This window comes from Brachycentrus maculatus, unplaced genomic scaffold (assembly GCF_059751285.1).
Source record: "Brachycentrus maculatus isolate JH-2025_06_01 unplaced genomic scaffold, ASM5975128v1 h1tg000527l, whole genome shotgun sequence".
Lineage (NCBI taxonomy): Eukaryota > Metazoa > Arthropoda > Insecta > Trichoptera > Brachycentridae > Brachycentrus > Brachycentrus maculatus.
The window spans coordinates 1,334,420-1,355,006 of NW_028281273.1; the positions used below are offsets into that span (position 1 = coordinate 1,334,420).

The 20,587-nt window shown below is 32.1% G+C and overlaps 4 protein-coding genes across 4 annotated transcripts; 2 read left to right on the forward strand and 2 right to left on the reverse strand.

Moving 5' to 3' along the window:
• Positions 1-229: 229 nt before the first annotated feature.
• On the reverse strand, positions 230-1,406 carry Uros1 (Uroporphyrinogen III synthase 1). The gene has a single exon (XM_088272806.1). The coding sequence runs from the start codon at positions 1,128-1,130 to the stop codon at positions 342-344; it is 789 nt and encodes a 262-aa protein (XP_088128932.1). The 5' UTR covers positions 1,131-1,406; the 3' UTR covers positions 230-341.
• Positions 1,407-1,459: 53 nt separating this feature from the next.
• Positions 1,460-5,493, forward strand: LOC148301732 (WD repeat-containing protein 91). The gene is made up of 3 exons (XM_088272805.1): positions 1,460-1,884; positions 2,936-3,076; positions 4,113-5,493. Exons 1-3 carry the CDS (start codon positions 1,641-1,643, stop codon positions 4,547-4,549), a joined length of 822 nt encoding a protein of 273 aa, XP_088128931.1. The 5' UTR covers positions 1,460-1,640; the 3' UTR covers positions 4,550-5,493.
• A 3,079-nt stretch (positions 5,494-8,572) lies between these two features.
• Prosbeta4 (Proteasome beta4 subunit) lies at positions 8,573-11,730 on the forward strand. Its single transcript, XM_088272835.1, has 4 exons — positions 8,573-8,749; positions 8,891-9,084; positions 10,466-10,628; positions 11,501-11,730. The coding sequence occupies exons 1-4, from the start codon at positions 8,659-8,661 to the stop codon at positions 11,665-11,667; spliced, it is 615 nt and encodes a 204-aa protein (XP_088128961.1). The 5' UTR covers positions 8,573-8,658; the 3' UTR covers positions 11,668-11,730.
• On the reverse strand, positions 11,678-19,906 carry LOC148301734 (signal peptide peptidase). The gene is made up of 6 exons (XM_088272834.1): positions 19,681-19,906; positions 19,275-19,456; positions 16,428-16,593; positions 15,678-15,861; positions 14,317-14,626; positions 11,678-13,245 (listed from the first exon to the last, which is right to left on the reverse strand). The coding sequence occupies exons 1-6, from the start codon at positions 19,882-19,884 to the stop codon at positions 13,179-13,181; spliced, it is 1,113 nt and encodes a 370-aa protein (XP_088128960.1). The 5' UTR covers positions 19,885-19,906; the 3' UTR covers positions 11,678-13,178.
• Positions 19,907-20,587: the final 681 nt, after the last annotated feature.

The window sequence follows — 20,587 nt, forward strand, 5'->3', positions numbered from 1 at the left end:
TCTTCTTCATCTTTGATGAGATGTCAAAAAATAATATGAAAATAACTTCTGTAATTGGAGATAATCCAGATTTTGTGAACAAGTACACACTCAAAATGTTGTAAACTATATAAGCTGTTACAAAATGATGATAAATTAATATTTATACCATATTCAAAGGAAACCACAATCAATGAGAAAATCAAGATATAATAATATAGAGGGAATAAATATGAAAAAAATATTACAAAAGAATAATTATTTATTAAAGTATCAATAAAACATGTAATTTATCAAATAAAAATTTATCTACAACAGTTTTGAGCATAAATTTCAAAGGTAAATAGAGAAATAGTGACTCGTTATATATTTATATCGACTCCTTCAACATGTTCTTTTAATCTTCCGAGACTCTGGAATATTGCCAAAGGAGTGGGTTCGTCAGCAATTGCGTATTGAGTAAATCCTAATTCGCTCAATTTTTTTCCTGTTGAAGGTCCAATTGAAACTATCTTCGACCTTTCAAAATTATATCCCAAATTTTGCAGAATCGGTACAGCAAAATCCACTCCCGATGGACTGAAGAAAATCAATTTCTGCGGTATTCCTTCTTCTTTATTCAGCTTATAAAGACTCTCTTCGATGCCGGGATGTTTCTGGGTATTATAGACATCGAGGCAATCAATATCAATGCTTGCATCTTTTAATTTGCCAGGTAAAATATCAGATTTGATATTTGCGCAGGGAAAGAGTAGAGGTTTTGCGAAAGGATTTTTGTCATTTTGTTCTATTATATAATCAGCGAGGGCATTTGCATTTCCTGGATGAAAATCACATGCGGAGAGATTTAAGTCATTATACATCTTTCTACCAGTTGTTTCTCCAACAACAAATATCGGTTTGGTATTCCAGTTCTGAATAACATAATTCATTCCATTTAAACACTTCATTAAACTTTCCACCGCTCTCTGACTAGTGATTATGAGACCAGAATACTCATTATGGTTATTTAATTTTGTTAGTAATTTATCTAAATTTACAAATACAAACTCTAATATGGGTAGGAATAATGGGGTGTACCCATTATCTTCCAAAATTTCTTTATATAACACTGAATTTTCAGGAGATTTAAATAGTAGCACAGTTTCCATTTTATAAATGATATATTAATATTTACGGATACCGCTGCATAAGAGACACATAATATTATCAATTAGATAAACTGTTCAACTTTAACCTTAAAATGTCGGTTTCTTAAAACATATCTTTAAAATGAGCAATCATAATGTAACCTCGGTGAAACAGATAAACGATTTAATTGAACATTAAGTTTATTTTTTTTTAATTAAAATAACTTTAAATAAACTTATAAAGCAAAAATTACAAACTATTTATTTATAAAAAATAAATGTTATCACTGACGTATATTTTATTCGACTCGATTTGACAGAAAACGAAACATCTATGGAATATCTATGGTTCAAATGTCAGTTTGACACTAGAACAACATTTATGTGACATTCGTATATCCATTGTAAATACTCTGTTGATCATTTTTGTACAACAATAAAAGTAATATTTTCTATCTGGTTAACTGCTCTTTTGTTTTAATCGTTTAAAAACGTTAAAAGAAAGTGTGTATATTTTAAAATTTTAAAGCAATGGCTCACGTTCAATTCATGGATGAACTTGTAAGGGAATATCTCCTATTCAGAGGCTTTGTGGCTTCGGTAAAAAGTTTTGACTCCGATTTAAAAAATGATAAAGACAAAGGGTTTAGAGTTGACAAGATAGTAGATAATTTACTTCAAAGTATAAACGCTCATGATTTAAATGGATTAAGAGAGCTTTGGGGCCATCTGGATTCCTTAATATTCTCCAAATTAGAACAGCATTTTGTCCCAGGTTGGTACCATACCGCATAATATCATATTCATATTCATAAATTGAAGTGCAGTAAATACTGTGTGAATATTTCTGGTAGTAGAGAAATTTTAAATAAATTTGTGTCGGGTTGAGGTCCATGCACTATTTTTAAGAATAAGAATGTGTCTGGCTGTGGTCCCGTGGTTAGTGTCGCGGACTCTTAAGTCAGAGTTTCTTGGTTCGAACCCACTCTACCACAATTTGATACCTATTTCTAATAATGAGCCGCTCAGGCTCACAGAAATAGTATGATATTGAAGTATTTTTGTAAATAATATAAAAAATACAAATATTACTCTTTTTAAAAAATAATAATATTAACACAAGTCTACAATTTTTTTTTTTGGTTTTTTTGTTCTAATGATTTAATTCTGATTTTAGGCACTAAAAGACACTTTGATTTTAATTTTTTTGTTTCTAAATCTTGCTTTTGTAGATTTACGTCGATAAGTAAGTTTTGAATATTTTAATTGATTTCATGGGCAACAGATGGTAGCACTTTGATCAACCCTTTTCTTGTAGACGTATCACTCATGTTCTACATGCTTGCTAACTTTTTACTTTTCATCTTTTTTATGATTTTAAGTTTTTAATTTTTTAAAGAAAATATTTTGCTTTTGTTTTCTAATAGTCAAGCATTTTGTATTTTTTTGTATTTTTAATCTATGTTTTCTTGCCAGTGTCCTTTAAATAAACCCAAAAGCAAATTACATATTATTTATGAAAGGCACAAAAGTGAGTTTTACCTATCTATCACAGCTGTAACAACCGCCCTTGTGTATTACTAAGTTAGAAAATGGCATCAAGACAGTGTAAACAGAATATTGATTTATTCTCTTTTTTGCGGTGAATTTATTATGCAAGAAACAAAAATTTTGTTTGGCAAAAAATTTAATGCTTCACACAGCTAATGATGCCTATTTTTCACAGAAAAACAAGCCTGGGAGAGTCGTAAAGCAGTCACAACATCTAGGGTTAGCTCTAACTCTATCATAATGCTTATTTGAAATTATTATTTTTGTATTTACAGCTATAAAGAAATTTGAAAATGCCTTACTTAAGTTCTACTTAGTTACTGCAGTAAGTGCTGGAAAGATGGACAAAGTAACTGAATTTTTAACTAAGATGGTTTCTGAAATTCAAGGACACTCAGAATGGAGAGATTGGTTTAGTAAGTATATATTTTTTTAATTTGTTCCTTTGAAAAAAATCTGAATTTAAGGCAACAATATAATATATAAAATTGTTAGTTAAATAAAAATAAATAAATGAATTTCAATATTATGCTTTTGATACATAAACAAAGTAAATATGCTATCTTAATCCCAATAAAAACTACTGGAATGTTCTGTCCATTTTTAAAATAAAACTAAAATATAAAAGGTTTTATATCTTTAATACTTACTAGTGTACAGTATAATTTCCATTATTATTAATGACCTCTTGCCAGCGTGATGGTTATACCTTATAAATGCCATTTTTGAAAAATTATATTTTTTTAGAGGCGAAAAACTCAACTTGGGCTTGTTTGATATCTACTTCGTTTTTGAATTTTTTCCTTGTAAAAAATTTTGCTAACTTAAAATGAAGTATGATGTTCTTCCTCTTAAACAACGCCAGCTTCTTTTTTTTAAGGGCTTTGCTCAAAGCGTCTAATTGTTGACAATACTCCAAATTGAGCCTTTCATTGGGTTTTAAAAGTTCATAATGCCCTGGTCCTTGAGTATCCCACCAAATATGCAACATTCTCTTATTCAGGCTTAAGCTCGGTTTAGAGGTGGAAGAGGCAGGTTGTCCAGGTTTACAGTATGCTCTTTTTTTACGATGTTTTCGCAGGTAATCCACTTTTCATCCCCAGTGATCATCCTATCCAAGAAGGGTTCGATATTGTTCCGAGCAAGAAGAGATGTGCATATGATGACTCAATCATTCAAATTTTTCTCACTTAGCTCATGTGGCACCCATCTCGAATATTTCCATACTAATCCAATTCTCCGTATGTGGTCCGAAATGGTTTGCTGAGCTGAATTAAGCTTTTCTACAATCTCCGATGTTGTCAAAAAAGGATCTTGCTCTAACATTGATAACTGATATGGCATTATCGGACAGAACATTCCGGTAGACCTAATATATTATGAAATAAAAAAGATCTCAAAATAAAGTATATATTGTGTACCAGTAAATATTTCTTTTTATTATATTTTTAGTGCTGCCGTATACTCCAAAACCAGAAGAGAATTCAGCATTCAGCGTTTATTTCTCGAGACAGTGGCAAGACACGCTTCTTGCATCGTTACATAACTTTCTTGCTACAATCTTTCAATGTTTACCCCAGCCAACCTTATCCAGCTATGAAACGGAAGCTGCCATGTTTAAAAAATTGCAAGAGGAAAACAATGCTCTGAAATTAAGGATAGCTGCACTTGAAAATGGAACTAACGCATCTGGTCATCAATCCAGGCTTACTCAGCATACAGAAAAATTAAATGCACCCGCACCCCTGATGGATGATTTCTACATTATTCCGACTGAAAATACAGATGGTGCAATAAGGGAAGCAAGGGGGTTGAGAGGATTAATACGGCATATGGGGGGGAGCCCAGTTTTAGGGAAAAAACAAATTAGATCTCTGAGTCAAAATTAGATTTGTAGTATCTGATCCCTTACCTTGTAATCTTGAAATTGTATTTATTCATAATCATTCACTCTAGATAAGTTTACCACATTGGTTTTATGTAATATAAGTTGGAAAAATATATTTTTTTAAATATAAATATATTCAATATTAATAATACTCATTGCATAATTTTATAAATGATTTTAATATAAAGTTCACAATTTAGAACTAAGAAACTTATACACAATGTTAAAAAATATTTATTATGTTTAGCTTTTTACATTTCCAGGTGGAAGTAGTTCCAGTTGCATTTTGTATAAGAAATTAAACATTTACTAAGTAACTTTTCCCACTTTATTTCCAATTTATTTGGCCAGCAATCTGATTTCGTCATTACCGACATCATCAGACTGGTACATATATATGTATATATTCATTTAGTCATATTTTCCACTATTTGGAATACATCCAGTAGAATTGTATATTCATTTGATTATTTTCCTACATTCCTATATTAAATTTATGTTAGTGTTCCATGTAATTTAGTGTATGTATATTTTTTATTTGGTAATTATTTACAAACAATTTAAATGTGAAAATTTGGACTGAATGTGATTTATTGGAATAATGTAATTATCTTTAACACAAGAAACAGACTTTAAAAAATATAAGTTGTAATTACTATACAAATTTAAATCATTATTTAACATATCTTTTTTTGCTCTTTGTTTTAAAATTGTTTTGTAATGTTTCAATGTAAATAAATTCCCGAATTTTTTAAAAATAATTCTCAAATTAAATGAGAATGCTTTATAGTTTAAAAAATATTTCTGTACTTAATTTATTAGTTCATTAATTAAGTTAAATCATGTAATTTAACATTTTGGAAAATATTGTTTCCCGAAATTTTTATTCCATGAGTGCACTTATTGTGCTAAAAAAATAAATTCTTTTGATTTATGTGACCTTTATTGTGCACTTTTTTTCTACCCTTGAAGGTTTAAGCACACATTTCAGCCCAGAACTAATCAGCATCAGTGCGGTATCCTTAACACTCTGTACCGACAGCATGGTTACGGCAAGGCTTGCTATCATCTCTTCTGATGCATTCATTTGTGAAATTCCCTATAAATAATTTGGATTCTGAAATGGTTCTCGAGCGACAAATGTGCGACACCTTGATTCTGAACAGTAGAACACTTACAGATAAATAGGCACTAATCAATAATTTTTTAAAAATTATCATCATCAGACCTCCATTTGCACTGAATGGCGCATAGAGTCTTGCGTCACAATGACACGGTATTAATTGGATCGTTAATTATTTGAAAGCAATGTGATTTGTGCTGCACTCCAAATTCTTATATACATAAATAAAGTATAATATATTTTATGTGATAGATGTGAAGTGAAGTAGACAACGTGAAGTACATTGCTGCTTTATATGGGTAAGAAATTGAAGATGGAATTAGGTGGGAAATGAAATATAAAAGGACATAGCTCAGGCACTCGTGATTGTACTAGCTTATGTACGTTAGTCACTTCTCATTTGTACCTTAAGGGAAGAGGAACTTGAGAATCCTTTTTGTTGTTTGAGTTGTAAAATTTTCAATTCTGCCTTGCTCTTTGTGTGCTGTTTTGGACCTCAGATGTTGATCAATAATCAGTTCACTATTTGAAAATACATATGAATGACTAATTTTTACAGTCTCAGAATTTGAAATTTTTTTCAGTTTTCCATAATTTATGCGATATTCAAAATAGTTTTCTATGACTTTGTTAGTAACAAAAAGTTGAAAAGTAAATTTAATAGCTGAAAAATAAAAATATTTTATGTTTCGTTAATTTGTATTTCGATTGTAATTTTTTTTCTCGTGTATTTTTTTTTTGTAAACATGTAATCATTTTCTTCTGGATTCTTTATTTAACAAAACAGTTTGAATAACACCGCATATAGTTGCAGATTATCCCATTTATGCTTACCGAAACAAATAGTAGTGTTTTTTGCACATTTCATTTTTCGTAGAAAGTTTTGAGTGATAATATGACGTCCTATTTGCCCCGATTATTGTTATTGGTAAATATTTACTAGGAGAACCTGGGGCGGAACGGGGTACCTAACGTTTGATGTGAAGTATGACACTGAATTTGGTCAAAAGTGCTTGGATTTTCTTTATATTCTCTTTATTTAGTTATTTTTAGACAATATAATGAAAGAAAAATATTTAAAAAACTACAACTTGCAATTTTAAATATCAAACAAAAATGAAAGTATAATTTTCACGTATTAGATGACTTATAATTAGTTATTAATGAGGTTATTCTTCATTGTCACTGTCTAGGTCAACATATAGTAAATTTGCCCATCTGTAGCAATTGACACACGAACACCAGCCTTCATTCGACTTGGGTTATAGTTCATTGCGATAAAGACAACTGGGATCTTCATTTTGCGAACTATCGTCGTCGTTATTTTTACTCTCCATACTTTTTTGTTGTTTTCCATTCTTTTGACTTGTTTTTGTTAATTCAGATTTTTTCATTCTGTATAGTTTTTTTGTTGCACTTTCTCTCTTTTCTACTGCTTCTTGTAATTCAGCCTTGTAAGGAGATCCTGTCAAAATTGTTGCTTTCCCTCTTTTTCTTACGGATCTTTTCTGTGCTGATTTAACTTTAGGTAAAGGTATCAAATCTCTAGGCGAAGCACTTTCGAAAAATGTCTTAGATTGTATGGTTAGGAGTCTATGAGGGTGTCAGACATCCATGCACAACCAAGGCATTAAACATCAATGTCCATATTTGTAACGTCTTGAAGTGTCTGGGAAACTGTAAAATCAACTTTAGTTAACAAATTAAAAAACTGAGAAACTGCCACCTTATTGAAGCCCATCGCACAAGCTCCTGATGTAGCTTCTGGTTTCCTTAAGCTAAGTTCCGGATGGCGATTTGAAAAATTTTTAGCACAATCTTTTCCTGCCATTTCCGATTCCCTATTTAAATGATGTCTACAATTATATCGTTCAGCTAATTGGTATGATAAACAACGAAGCTCTTTTATCGTTATTCCAAATAATCGTTTCTTGCTTTGCGGTGAAGACTGGCTGAAATTTTCCAGTAGTTTTGTCTATTTTGGCGTATAAATTTTCACATATCTCTCTAAAATTGAATGTGGTACAGAAAATTTGTCAGATGCCATTTTATAACCCAATTGTCCAGTAATAACAGCTTTCACAGCTTGTTCCATATTTTCTGATGATCGTTTTTGTCTGTCAGTTTTTCTGAAATAATGCCTCACCATATCTATAAATAATAAAAACAGAATAAATTGTAATAAAGTCTCATAAATCTTGTACAGCAAAAAAAATCTGGGGCACAATGGGATATCCCATTCCGCCCCACCCCGTTCTACACTTGCGAGTTTTTTTGCTGAGAATTTTCACTCATGAATTACATGAAATTATAGTAACTTTAAACGTAAAGAGTAAATCCACTCACAAGTAGGCATAGGCTATAAAACTTATAAAGTCGAAGCCTGAGTAGGGACATGATAAACGGTGTTGCATAAGCCGTAGCTAGATTTCAGATTCACTTGGACGTTAAGTAATTAAAAAAAAAAATTCTACCCCAATATGAATGTTTGCATTTGATGTCAAATAACACGATTTTAGAAAATGATATTACACGTTATATTATTATATTACATGCAAGACTTCACGACGAAACACGTGACTAAATATCATTTCAATAGAAGATAAAAATGACACGATATGCCTTGGAAGATTACAGCAGCGATTTACAAATGTTGCGTAAATTTTAGTACGTTTGGAATATTGCGATGTGGTGCAGTGCAACAATGACACTAACTTATCGTAATGAGTTGCGGCCGGTTACTGAGTGATAAAATTATTTTTTTTTTGCATTCCCCACCACCCCACTACAGATGAGAGCCTTTTCCCGTTCCGCCCCGGTATCCCATTCCGCCCCGGGTCCCCCTATGTACATTACCACAAACCTGTATTTTTTTTTCGACTGGTAACATAAGAAAACATTACCATAGACAAATACAACGTTCGTGAGTAGTCAATTTTGACTTTATTTTCCGGTGTCATTCTTGGGGATATTTGTTATTTATCAAAATGGAGTGCTTAATAGGTATCCAGTTCAAAGATTTTGTTATGATCGCTGCAGATCAAACAAATGCTCACAGTATAATGGTTATTAAAGAAGGTAAGTTTGACGAATGAGCGAGTCCTCTAACCTCCAATGTAAGATGGAAACTCACATATTTTCAGCCGATACTTTTTGTTTATTAACAACTTTCAAATAATTCTTATTTATTAATACTATTCTTACATTTGTTCATTCCAGATGAAGATAAGATCTACAAAATATCAGAAAACCTGGTCATGGCAGTGGTCGGAGAATCAGGAGATACGACTCAATTCGCTGAGTATATTGCGAAAAATATTCAGCTTTACAAAATGAGAAATGGTTACGAACTGGGTCCAGATGCCGCAGCTCATTTCACGAGACGCAATCTTGCCGATGCTCTACGAAGCAGGGTTTGTTACTAATCCGAAAAATACATTTTCTTAACGCAATAATACTAACTACCTGATTTTTGTTATTGCTGACGAAATGGATAAATTACTAACATATTTATTAAAGTACTTTTTATTTCTTACTCATTTTTTAATATTTGTTTTTCATTAGCATGTGAAATTAAATGTAAATCTGATAGATATCTGGTCGTTCTGGTTTTCACATTGAATATGGCTGTTGAGTTGAAAGTACAGCTCTTATTTGATCATGACTAAACGGGCAATTTGAGGCGACGCAAATTCCATTCCTATGAACATTTTAACAGGTCTACACATCGCTCACTCCTTTCAAGAACGTTATAAATAAAAAATCGTCAATTTTCAGTTGTGCGTGTTTTCGGGATGCCCAGAAAATGTACTATATCCCAGCAAAATCTGTATATTTTAAACTTAATATTTACCCGCTAAAGGGCAGAAAGTGTTGTGTTTGCATTTTGAAGAAAAGGTATTTTTTAATTATTTTTTTAACATACTAAATATTTTTCAAATGGAGAAAAAACTATCAGGTTTTACCTAAAAAGATCTGTTGCACAATATAAAGTTCAATACGTGGCGTGATTTTATTTTTAATACATTGTATTATATTTTTAAACTTTAAAAACATTCTCCTGACAAATCAAGTTTTTTTATTTATGACGTTCTTGAAAGGAGTGAGCGATATGTCCCACCCGGTAGCTTCATTGTAATTACACAGCAAAAATTTTAACTTTACAGAATATTTTTGGTCAGATTGTACCAATAAATTATTATACCTTTAATTGACCATTCTATGTATACTGTCGTACTTATTTTTATCAGGTTTTTGAGTAAGATGTGATTGTCTCACTAAACTATATAAAGTAGGCAAAATTTAACTCTCAAGCCTGTTCAAGAAGTGAACTTAATATGAGTCTATAGTTGCAATGATCTGTGATTCATTAATTATAGGCTCATGCTTCACTTATTATATCACACCGATCTCATCGTGTTGGGAGCCATACCGCAATTCCTTAGGGTGATGACTGACTGGAGCATTTTGTCGTAACGTAACATCGCTCGCGGCGAGCATCCGAAACTATGGACGGAGCGCTCGGCTCGCTGTACTGACTATACGAATGCTCGCAAAATGGCTTCGTCAGTCACCACCCTTAGATTTCAAGCATTTCTGATGATAATATGAAAATACCCAAAACCCGATAACACAAAAACTTATAGAAGTGACAAAAATCGGTGGTAAATTGTCAAATATTCAAAATCATGTCAGCCTGTTTAATACCCAACAAGGATTTAGCAAGCAACCATTCATTGTCAATTTATTTATTGTATAAGTTAGCACTTATACTATATTCCTTATTTATTTCAGTCTCCTTACAACGTGAATATGCTGCTGGGTGGGTGGGACCGTGAGACTGGTCCGTCACTTCACTTCATCGACTACCTCGCGTCTTGTGTGAAAGTTCCGTATGCCGCCCACGGCTACGGCGGATTCCTTACTCTCTCCATCATGGATCAATACCATCATTTAGGTTTGTAATTTATTGTATTATCTTTTAAAAAGTCCTTTCACGATGTGTTAATAAATTAATATGAAAAATCACAAGACCAGGTAACATTCTTATTGAAATCTGTAGAGAAATAAGGGAGATATTTTATATTACTTTAGATATTTTAATGAAACGAAAAACGGACGTCATTATACGTCATAAAATTTTACGGAAGTATGGAAGTCTGGGCATTTACGGGTCCTATTTCTTATTATTTTTATACATTTTTGTTAACAGCACCTGACTAAAGATGCACCTGTAAAGATAGAATATCTTTTTGATTAAAATATCAACAAAAAATCAGTTGAAATTCAAATATTTACAAAGCCAAAATTAAATTGTTTTGAGTTTTTTTTTTTCAAGTTTTTTTGTCAATTTATCACATTTCTGATCTAGATAATCAATAAAATATGTGCGTAATAATTGGCTGCTGAGATGCATTCATCATTTAATTTTTGAAGTTAAATTTTAACTGTATGATAGGATATCTTGCCTTGTGATCATGTATTTAGACAGATGTCTAGTGTCAACATTGCAAACAATAGGTCAAATTTGTCGCCAGAATTCACTACAGCATAAATAATCTATTCTGACAAATTAAGTTTTGAATCTTTGATATCACCAAATTGTCTGTAATAGAGCCATCCAGTGGACGCAATTAAAAAAATAGAGTCGAGTTCTATCTATGGTTAGTATCACGTACAACAAGACTTTCTAGGTTAAATCCTACTCTGCCACAATTTGATTCCTATTTTCACCGCTTATAGGCTTACCATAAAATATTATTGAATTAAAATATTTGTGTATAAAATGCTTCTTTTCTTAAATTATTTTTTTCCGTTTTTGTTTTACAGATCTTAATCAAGATCAAGCCTATGATCTCATGAAGAAATGTGTCGCAGAAATTCACAAGCGGCTCATTATCAACTTACCGAACTTTGAAGTTGTGGTTGTAGACGCTAAAGGAATCACCAAATTACCCAGAATCACAGCTAAGGAAATGATGGCAACAGCAGTATAAATAACAAAACATTTGTATTTCATTTACATTTATATTTGAATAAAGGTTTCTTTTTTATAACTATCTGGAATTTTTCATTATTTTACATGTAGTAATTTTGTATTTCAATGCCAAGGTCGAAATCAGAAGCATATTGTGTATATAGATACCTGGTGTCATAATTTTTACTTCAATTTATTTTAAAATTGTAAATTAGTTGTAAATTAAAAATAAGAACAACAAAAAACAATGCTTGTAACATCCAAAGCAGATCATGGAAGACAATAATTAAAAAGTCATCAGAATGGGTTTATTCGAACACACATATTTAAAATTTATACTAATCTTAAAATTATTATCGCGCTCATACCAAACACTTTTCTTTTCCTTCCAAATAGAAAAACACTGATCAGTACTGTATCAATATACTCAACTTGCTTCTTTAAAATTATGTATACAAAAACAAAAGTATTTTTTTTTCGACAATACATCTACAAATTCCTATCAAAGATCGTCTATATATATTCTATTGAAATTTGCAAAGTAGACTCTCGATTTACTGTAATGTTCAGTGAAAAATTCCAATTAATGGAATTTCCCCGTAAACTTTAATATGTAAAAAAGTGCACTATTTTATAAATATCTACAAATTTATAAATACACAAAATACTTCAGTACATTTTTACTACACATTATTAATATGGCCAAAGACGTACGCATTAACGAATCCCCATTTTCATTGTCTCAAGGGTGGTAATTAGCCCCTCACCAGAATGCAGTTCAGTTATTTTAACAAATCAATCCTGTCCGCTGTGTTATCTTTTATTTTTTGGGACAGACAAACAACAAAAAAACTTATATAATATCGATTTGTGCATTTTGGACTTCGATAAAACATGTATATTTGGATTTTTTTAACATCTAGGTTAAATCAAGAATCTACTATGCTTTTTTCTATTTCAACAAAAACTTTGCACAAAAAATATAACACTACAAATATAAAAACATGGTAAATAATTTGACTATAATGTGCAGTACTAAAAATGTGTAAATAAATGCACATTTAATGTCAAAAATAAAGAAAGTCCACCATTAAATAAATAAAAAAAAACATTAAAAGACTATGGAATAAAACATTTTTAACTTTCCGGGAGCGTGGATGCACATCCTGGATGGACGTCCTGACATATTTTGTCGAAAGGAGCATGAATGTTAAGGAACGTTAATATTCATTTGTATGTTATATGTATAGCAATGGCATTGTGGCTAATTGCATGTAACGTCATAATTTAAAAATATTTATATGTTTGTAAACTATGACAAAATTACATACACAAAGGATGGATACAATCAAATAACTTACTCCCAGAAATGTTAAAAAATAAAAGCAGTTCATAAATATAAAAATAAAATATAATCTTCACAACAATTTTATCGTACATGGTGTGCCTTGACAGAAAGTAACAAAAGTTGTCTACTTGACTGCTGGAGGACAACTGAGAATGTCATTGTTCGAACAACATTTACATAATTTACTTTTTTTTTGCTTCCTCTTCTGCCTTCTTCTCATTTTCTGCATCCTGTGGATGATCTTCATATCTAAAACAAAAGTAAAATAAGTCTTCGTGTCTTACAGAATTACATATGTGGTTAATTTTGCATAGGTTGATCCTGACGGCGCTTGTCCACTACCAGGAATTCCGTGTAATTTTACCGTCCAGGACGTTAGTTAGCGTTTTGAAACGACGATTGGTTTGTGCTTTTTTCCATATTTCTTCAGATTGGTGCGTGAACACGTTGCGCGTAAATTCGATCACGCTAAACTATCGTAGTCGTTTTCATTTTTCAAAACTGGACTGCCGGACGGTGAAATCCCGTGTAGTGGACAAATGCCCTGAGTGTTGTATGCACTTGTATATTTCAACTGGCCGATTCAATTATTCGCCTATTGATAGACATCTTCAAGCTAGATTACTCGTTAATATCTAAAAGAGCTAGTTGCCAAATGAATAAGTAGAAGCGGACAAAGTATTTCAATTCATTCTTCATGCCCAATTTACGCAAAATATAAAAATGGACAATTGCTATGATGCTCTTTTTCTGCAAATACATACCAAATTTAAAAATTATTTAATAAAATGTATATGTAAAAATATAAAAAGAAAAAAAATTCATTGTTTACATATTTTTTGTTTCATTACAAGCAGACAAAAGTGATCATAGCATTTTTTATTTAATGACTACTGTTGTATTGGGGAAAATAAATGGGTGAAAACCACAGGGGCTCAGGTGACATTTTGGTGCCGTCAAGAAAAACAATGCTCCAAAAAAATTCTTACAAAGTTATTTAAAATTAGAATTAAATTTTCATTTGATCTTTGTAGTTTTAAGAAAATTATGAACCAAATAGAGAGTTTTTGCCTGGAATTTTCACTCATAAATTACATGAAATTATGGTTACTTTAAACATAAAGAGTAAATCCACTCATGAGTAGGCATAGGCTATAAAACTTGAAAAGTTGAAGCCTAAATATGGTCACGATAAGCGGTGTTGCATAACCCGTAGCTAGATTTCAGTCACTTAGATGTTAGGTAATTTAAAAAAAACACTGAAATCATTCGACATCCAATGTTTTTCACCCCTTTATTTATACAGTAGTGGGTACTCACGAGAACATGGAATTGATATCCCCTCTGACAAGCGCTAGCAGTAATGGTGTGGCCAGGCACGCAGGCACGAGGTACAGCAGGGCCGGTTGAGCATGCTTGAACATGTGCATGACGAATATGGTGGCGAGGAGGCCCATCAGGTACGCCGTGAAGGTGGCATAGAAGTACACGTGCGAGTCGCGCTTCAGGCTCTTGTCGTAGCGCAGCAGCAGGGCAATGAATATCCCGGGAACGACAATGTCGCCGAGCCCAAGCATCGCAAAGTTGGAAGCGTTAAATCCATTGACAAGGAGGTCTTGCGGAAATACCACTGTAATAAAATGGACAAAACGAAACTATTATTTTTTCAGCCTTCAATAATATTAATAATTTTAATAACATAAAACAATTTAGTTTTAACCACTTTTTATTGGTACACTTTAAAAAGTGGTTTAAAAAAAAATGTTTTATTTTATGAAGTATCTGAGAAAAATATTCAAGAAATATTAATAATTACTTTTACACTAAGTCCCAAAATAAACTTATTTCTCAATCCATCTTTTTCCAAATTGTGAAGTAAAAAAATATCAGTTTTATGTTTAGCTAGAAACCTTTTTTTAAATATTCTTTTTAGGTTTTATTAACTGACTCGTATGAGATGGCTCATAATTTTTAGAAAGTTAAAATTACAAGCCATCGATATACATATTGTGAGTGTACTGGCAAAAAATGTTAACTCGAAAATATGTAATTTTGACTTAATGATGCATATTATAAAGTTTTCAACATTCTATAAACTGGCAAAATACACTACCTAATTAGTTTGAAATGTCATATATATGTGGTTTTAAAAGTAGATTCAACTTTAAGTTTAATACATAGAGGGTATTTTATTCAGGCTAAAAGCTTTAAATAACGGATTAATTAATCAAACAGGAATTTTAGATTTTAATTAATGTTTTACTTAGTAAATACCACTATTTCTTAAAATCTACTGTGGCACGTGTTTTGATGCATTCCGCATCATTTTCAAACACCATAGAAATAGTAGTATTTACTAAGTAAAACATTAATTAAAAATGGATAGATTTTACCACAAAGTGACTGCCGAATCAATTAATGAAAAGGGATTTTAGAGTCAAGGTTTTTTGCCAGCATACCCTCAATATATTCTATTTATATGAAAAATTGTTTTGTTATTGTCTGCATTGCTAAGTAACTCGGCAACAAGTAGTATTTTCTTTATTTTACAAAAACCGCAAATGATTTTCTTCAAATTGACACTAACGATCTTCTGCCAGGATGAGCTCAATATACTTATTTGATACGTACAGCTTAAAAATAAATTAAATTAAATTAAAGGTTAGAAAAACTAAACTCACACTTGATTGGAGCCTCGAAAGATTTGGCGACAGTGACCATCACGTTAGTTCCAAAGACCCAGAAGATGTCATACACAAACAGGCCACACAGCAGAATGCAGCCAGTTACTACATTGTTCAAGTGAAATAATTCAACACCGTTGATAGCAAACGCCATTCCAAACATGTTGTTTGCAATCCAATGCTGGAAGAAACAAACAACACCAGTCAATTTTAAACACATAAAAACTTTTTTTGCTACATTGAAGTGCAGTAAACCCCCCTGTAATGTCTAGATAGGTACAGCATTATCGCAGGGAACGTTATAAGGGGTTAATGTTTTGAATTGTACTACAATAAGGAGAGTGTTATATTACCACACCTCAAAGTTAACAATGCTTTTAATATACAAAATATATTTTTTTAAGTTAGAAGAAAAATCCACTTAATGATCTATAAACCTTGTACATAATAAACATAGTAAATAAAAAAATGCAACTCCTATATAAAAAAATATATAAAAATTGTTGGTCCAAGGAAGCTCTACTAATCTAAAACTGAATGGAAGTAAAATAAACAACATTTTGAGTGTGTCCAAATCTGGATTATCTCCAACTATAGGAGTTATTTATCATATGATATTTTGACATCTTATGATCACTTAAACCAGCCTATGACGGTCGTTAGCCCTGTAAATGCCCAGACTTCCACATTCGCCTTCATACATGTCGCGATGTCAAAAAATAATCATACGGGAAGTATTTAGCTCACCTTCTTCAGGAGATACCACACACCGACTACAAGGGAAATAGCCAGACACACAATGTCGTGGGAGGTAAAGTCATAACTGCAGAGGTTCCCTGGCGTCCCAAACTGTATGATGAAGGGAATGTGAGGAACCAATCTGTTGATGCCCGTAGCACTGCTCACAATGGGACTGTAATAAATTAAACTAATAAATATCACACAAATGAAAAGGGAACTACTAGATAAGAAAATATCATAGTAATGCAGGAGAAAGTGACCAAGTGCATTTGTTTACAAAAACGTGATCATTGACTATTTGATACCTTACTAGCTTTAATATTGCCCTGAAAAAATTCCAGGGCGATTTTAAACTTGGAAGTATAATATATTGACTTGTGAAAAATGAAAAACTGCATTGATGTTTATTTTCTTGCCAAGCAAAAGTGACTTAAACGGCCCTCCTGAACATTTTATGTTTTGTTAGTTGGTCACTTTCTCCTGTACGACTACGATATTAGGGGTAGGCAGAAAGGATGCCACACTCTTCTGTCCTGACATACACTCCTCGCCTCCTTCACATCCATACATCTAGTCATACATGCCCTCCGATTACGCAGACTTTTGACACCACAAGATTTTAGGTTCTGAATGATCTGATCGTGCCAAGTCTTTTTCGGTCGTCCTCGTTCTGTTTTCCCGCTCACATTCGCCACATTTATTTTCTTAGTCATTCTCTCGTTATCCATTCGCTTCACATGTCCGTACCACCGTAAAGAACTCTTCCTAATCTTTTCAATTATTCTTTGTTCAGCCTTACATTCCTTTTTTATATCTTCGTTTTTAATTCTGTCATACAATGATTTTCCACACATTCACTTGAGGGAGCTCATTTCAACAGCGTTTACTCTGCTTTCGTCTTTCTTTTGCCAGTTCCAATTATATACATATTTTTATTTGCAATCACTAGACTAATTTATATATTTTTTTAAATTGACATCTCAACAAAGATGAAGAAGAATTAGAAGTCTGGGCATTCACGGGGCTTACAACCATCATGGGTTAATTTAAGTCATAACTTTACACACGTCTAACATTTTCAAATTCTATCCATGATAACAACCACACTACTCAAATTATTGGAAGTTCTATAGATGTATATGATCCAATTTCAAAACATTATTCTTGAATCACTAGAACATTACTAGAGACATCTGTCGGTGAGACGAAAATAAGCGTTACGCTTTCATATTTTGCATATTTGTTGAGATGTCAAAAGAATAATATGAAAAATCACTCCTGTAATCGGAGATGATCCAGATTTGTGAACAAGTATTTGGACACACTCTAAATGTTGTAAAACTAATTTATACAGCATTTTGGGTGTGTCTAAATAATTGTTCACAAATCTGGGTTTCTTCACTTATTATATGGCATTATTATATCATTGCATAAAAATTTAAAATCACATTTTTAGATGTCTTCCGGTATTTATTATTTTTTAATAAGAGAAATATTTGTGTTTTTACTATCTGCAAAAATACTTCAATTTCATAATATTTCTGTGAGCCTCAGCGGCCCTTTATTAAAAATAGGTATTAAATTGTGGCAAGTCAAATACTTCAGTTAGATCTTGCATACATTTAAATAAAGGGGTCTCTGCTAAATAAAAGCTCAATAAAATAAACCATAGATACAGCCGCAAACTCAATCACAAGCAACATTGGATTTATGATATATCGCTCACTCCTTTCAAGAACGTCATAAATCAAAAAAAAATTTTTTTCAGGAGAACGTTTTTAAAGTTTAAAAGTATAACACGATGCATTAAAAATAAATATCAAGCCACTTATCGAACTTTTTACTGTGCAACGGATCTTTTTAGGTAAAACCTGAAGGTTTTTTTCTCCATTTGAAATATATTTAGTATATTTAAAAAAATAATTAAACAATACCTTTTCTTAAAAATGCAATAACAACATTTTCTGCCCTGTAGCGGGTAAATATTAAGTTAAAAATATGCCTCTTTTGCTGGGATATGGTACATTTTCTGGGCATTCCGAAAACATGTACAACTGAAAATTGTCGATTTTTGATTTATGACGTTCTTGGAAGGAGTGAGCGATATGTATGTATAAGTTCAAAAATATTTGAGTAGTATGGTTGTTAGTCATAGGCATGGCTTTTTTCCATGTAACGCGGCGGAATGGCGTTCCGGCACTTTTTGTTGTTGTTTGTTTTTTATTTTAATTTTCAAAATCAATTACACGAAACTATATTTGCACTTACTTAATTATAATCTTTATTTATATAATTCGTCAAAATTATAAAGTAAGGTATTGTAATGAATATTTAAATGATATTTGAATATATATTTTTTAGTAAAAAGTTTGACATGAAGTGATTTCCGGGACCTTATTTGTTTTTAAAAAAAAGCCCTGGTCATAGGTAGAATGGTGAATGTTAAACGTGTATAAGGTTATCACTTAACTAGCTTATGACAGGTCATAAGCCTTGTAAAAATGTACTAATTTATACATAAGTACTAAGGGCAAATGTCCGCCTTCGTGGTGTAGTGGTTTGAGTGTTCAGCTACCATACTGGAGGTCCCGGGTTCGATTACCAGGGGGGGTTGAAAATATTATTAGTGATTTTACACTCTAATATTTATTTAATATTATTACCCTGCGCAGGAAGCGCAGGAGTGATCACCTTGCCTTCATGTAAGTATCGATCAAGATCACACTGCATCAATGCGATGCAGTGCCCTAAGCACCATTGGGTACGGATAAGAGTTAGAAGAGAAGAAGGGAAAATATCTAGTAGACGCTTTTATAGAGATTTATAAGTGTCGAAGAATACATTGCTTTGTACCTTAATAGATGGCTAAGGGCAAGAACCCCGAGGAAAAAGAAGTATCCTGTTAGAAGGAGGTTAATGTACTCCTTTGAAAATACTTGGAAGAAAATGTATATTCCAAACAGTGTTGCAGACGCTATCAATGGAAAAGCCATCGCATCTCTGCTTGTCATGGCTTCGGGTTTCTTACCGGCATCCTGAAACAAAACGGTGACATTACGACAAAAGGTTTTATTACATATAATAATAATATTAATTTCAGTGCGAGTAAACCGAGTCCGGCGAAATACGATGCACTGTTAATTATAACTCATAAAATAGGTAAACAAAATTTTAAGAAGATAATTTTGAATATTGAAAACGTACACGTTAGCAATTTTCTGACGTACTGACAATTTTAATGCATTTTTTGTCCACGTACCTTCTGTTCCTTATGGTGTCTGACAGATCTGAAAGAACCGAAAAATATAGGTATCAAAGCCATAATAACTAAACTCCCGTAGGCAACCGCCATTCCCTCGGGTGTCGATGGAGGTCTTCCAGTTGCATTTTTAACTGCTTCTACGATTATTTCTTCTATATTTTCAGCAGGCTGGGACGGTACCGACCCCGCTACGTCAGCCATGTTTTACGATTTGATTTTTAATGTTGCAAGAAGCGAGAAACCAAAAATCTTTGGTTGACAGTATGACATTGCCATGTAAAAACAATTATAACTGATGAGTAGAAGTACCTACATATAAATATTTTTTTTTAGATAAATGAATAGGTATGTGATAATATTGTTTAGTCGGCAGTTTCCCCATTATACTTACTACACTTTACATACTTTATTGTTACATTATACTATATTCTAGTATTGCACTAAACCCCCCTATAACGTTGAGATAGGTACCGCGTTATGAATAGAGACGTTGTAGGGGGTGACGTTTTTAAATTGTATTTGAATTTTAAATGACTCATTTATGTCTGCTTAAAATGTTAATTTTTTTTAAATTCACCACTTATAACATTCCTTCTGATAATGCGGTACCTATCCCAACGTTATAGGGGGTTTTACCGTAATAGTCATGCCAAAATTTTGCTTCTCCGTATATTTTTTACGGCTACCCCTGAATATTCGGTGACACGTCGAATTGAAATGTCGGTTATGGTCCCGTGGTCAGAGTTGCAGACTCTTAGTCAAGAGTTCCTGAGTTCAAACCCGCTCTACCGTTACTTGATATCTTTTTTTTTAAAGGGCAACTTAGGCCTAACAAAAAATATTATGAAATTGAAATATTTGTGTATTTACATAACATAAATATTTCACTTTAAAAATTATGCTG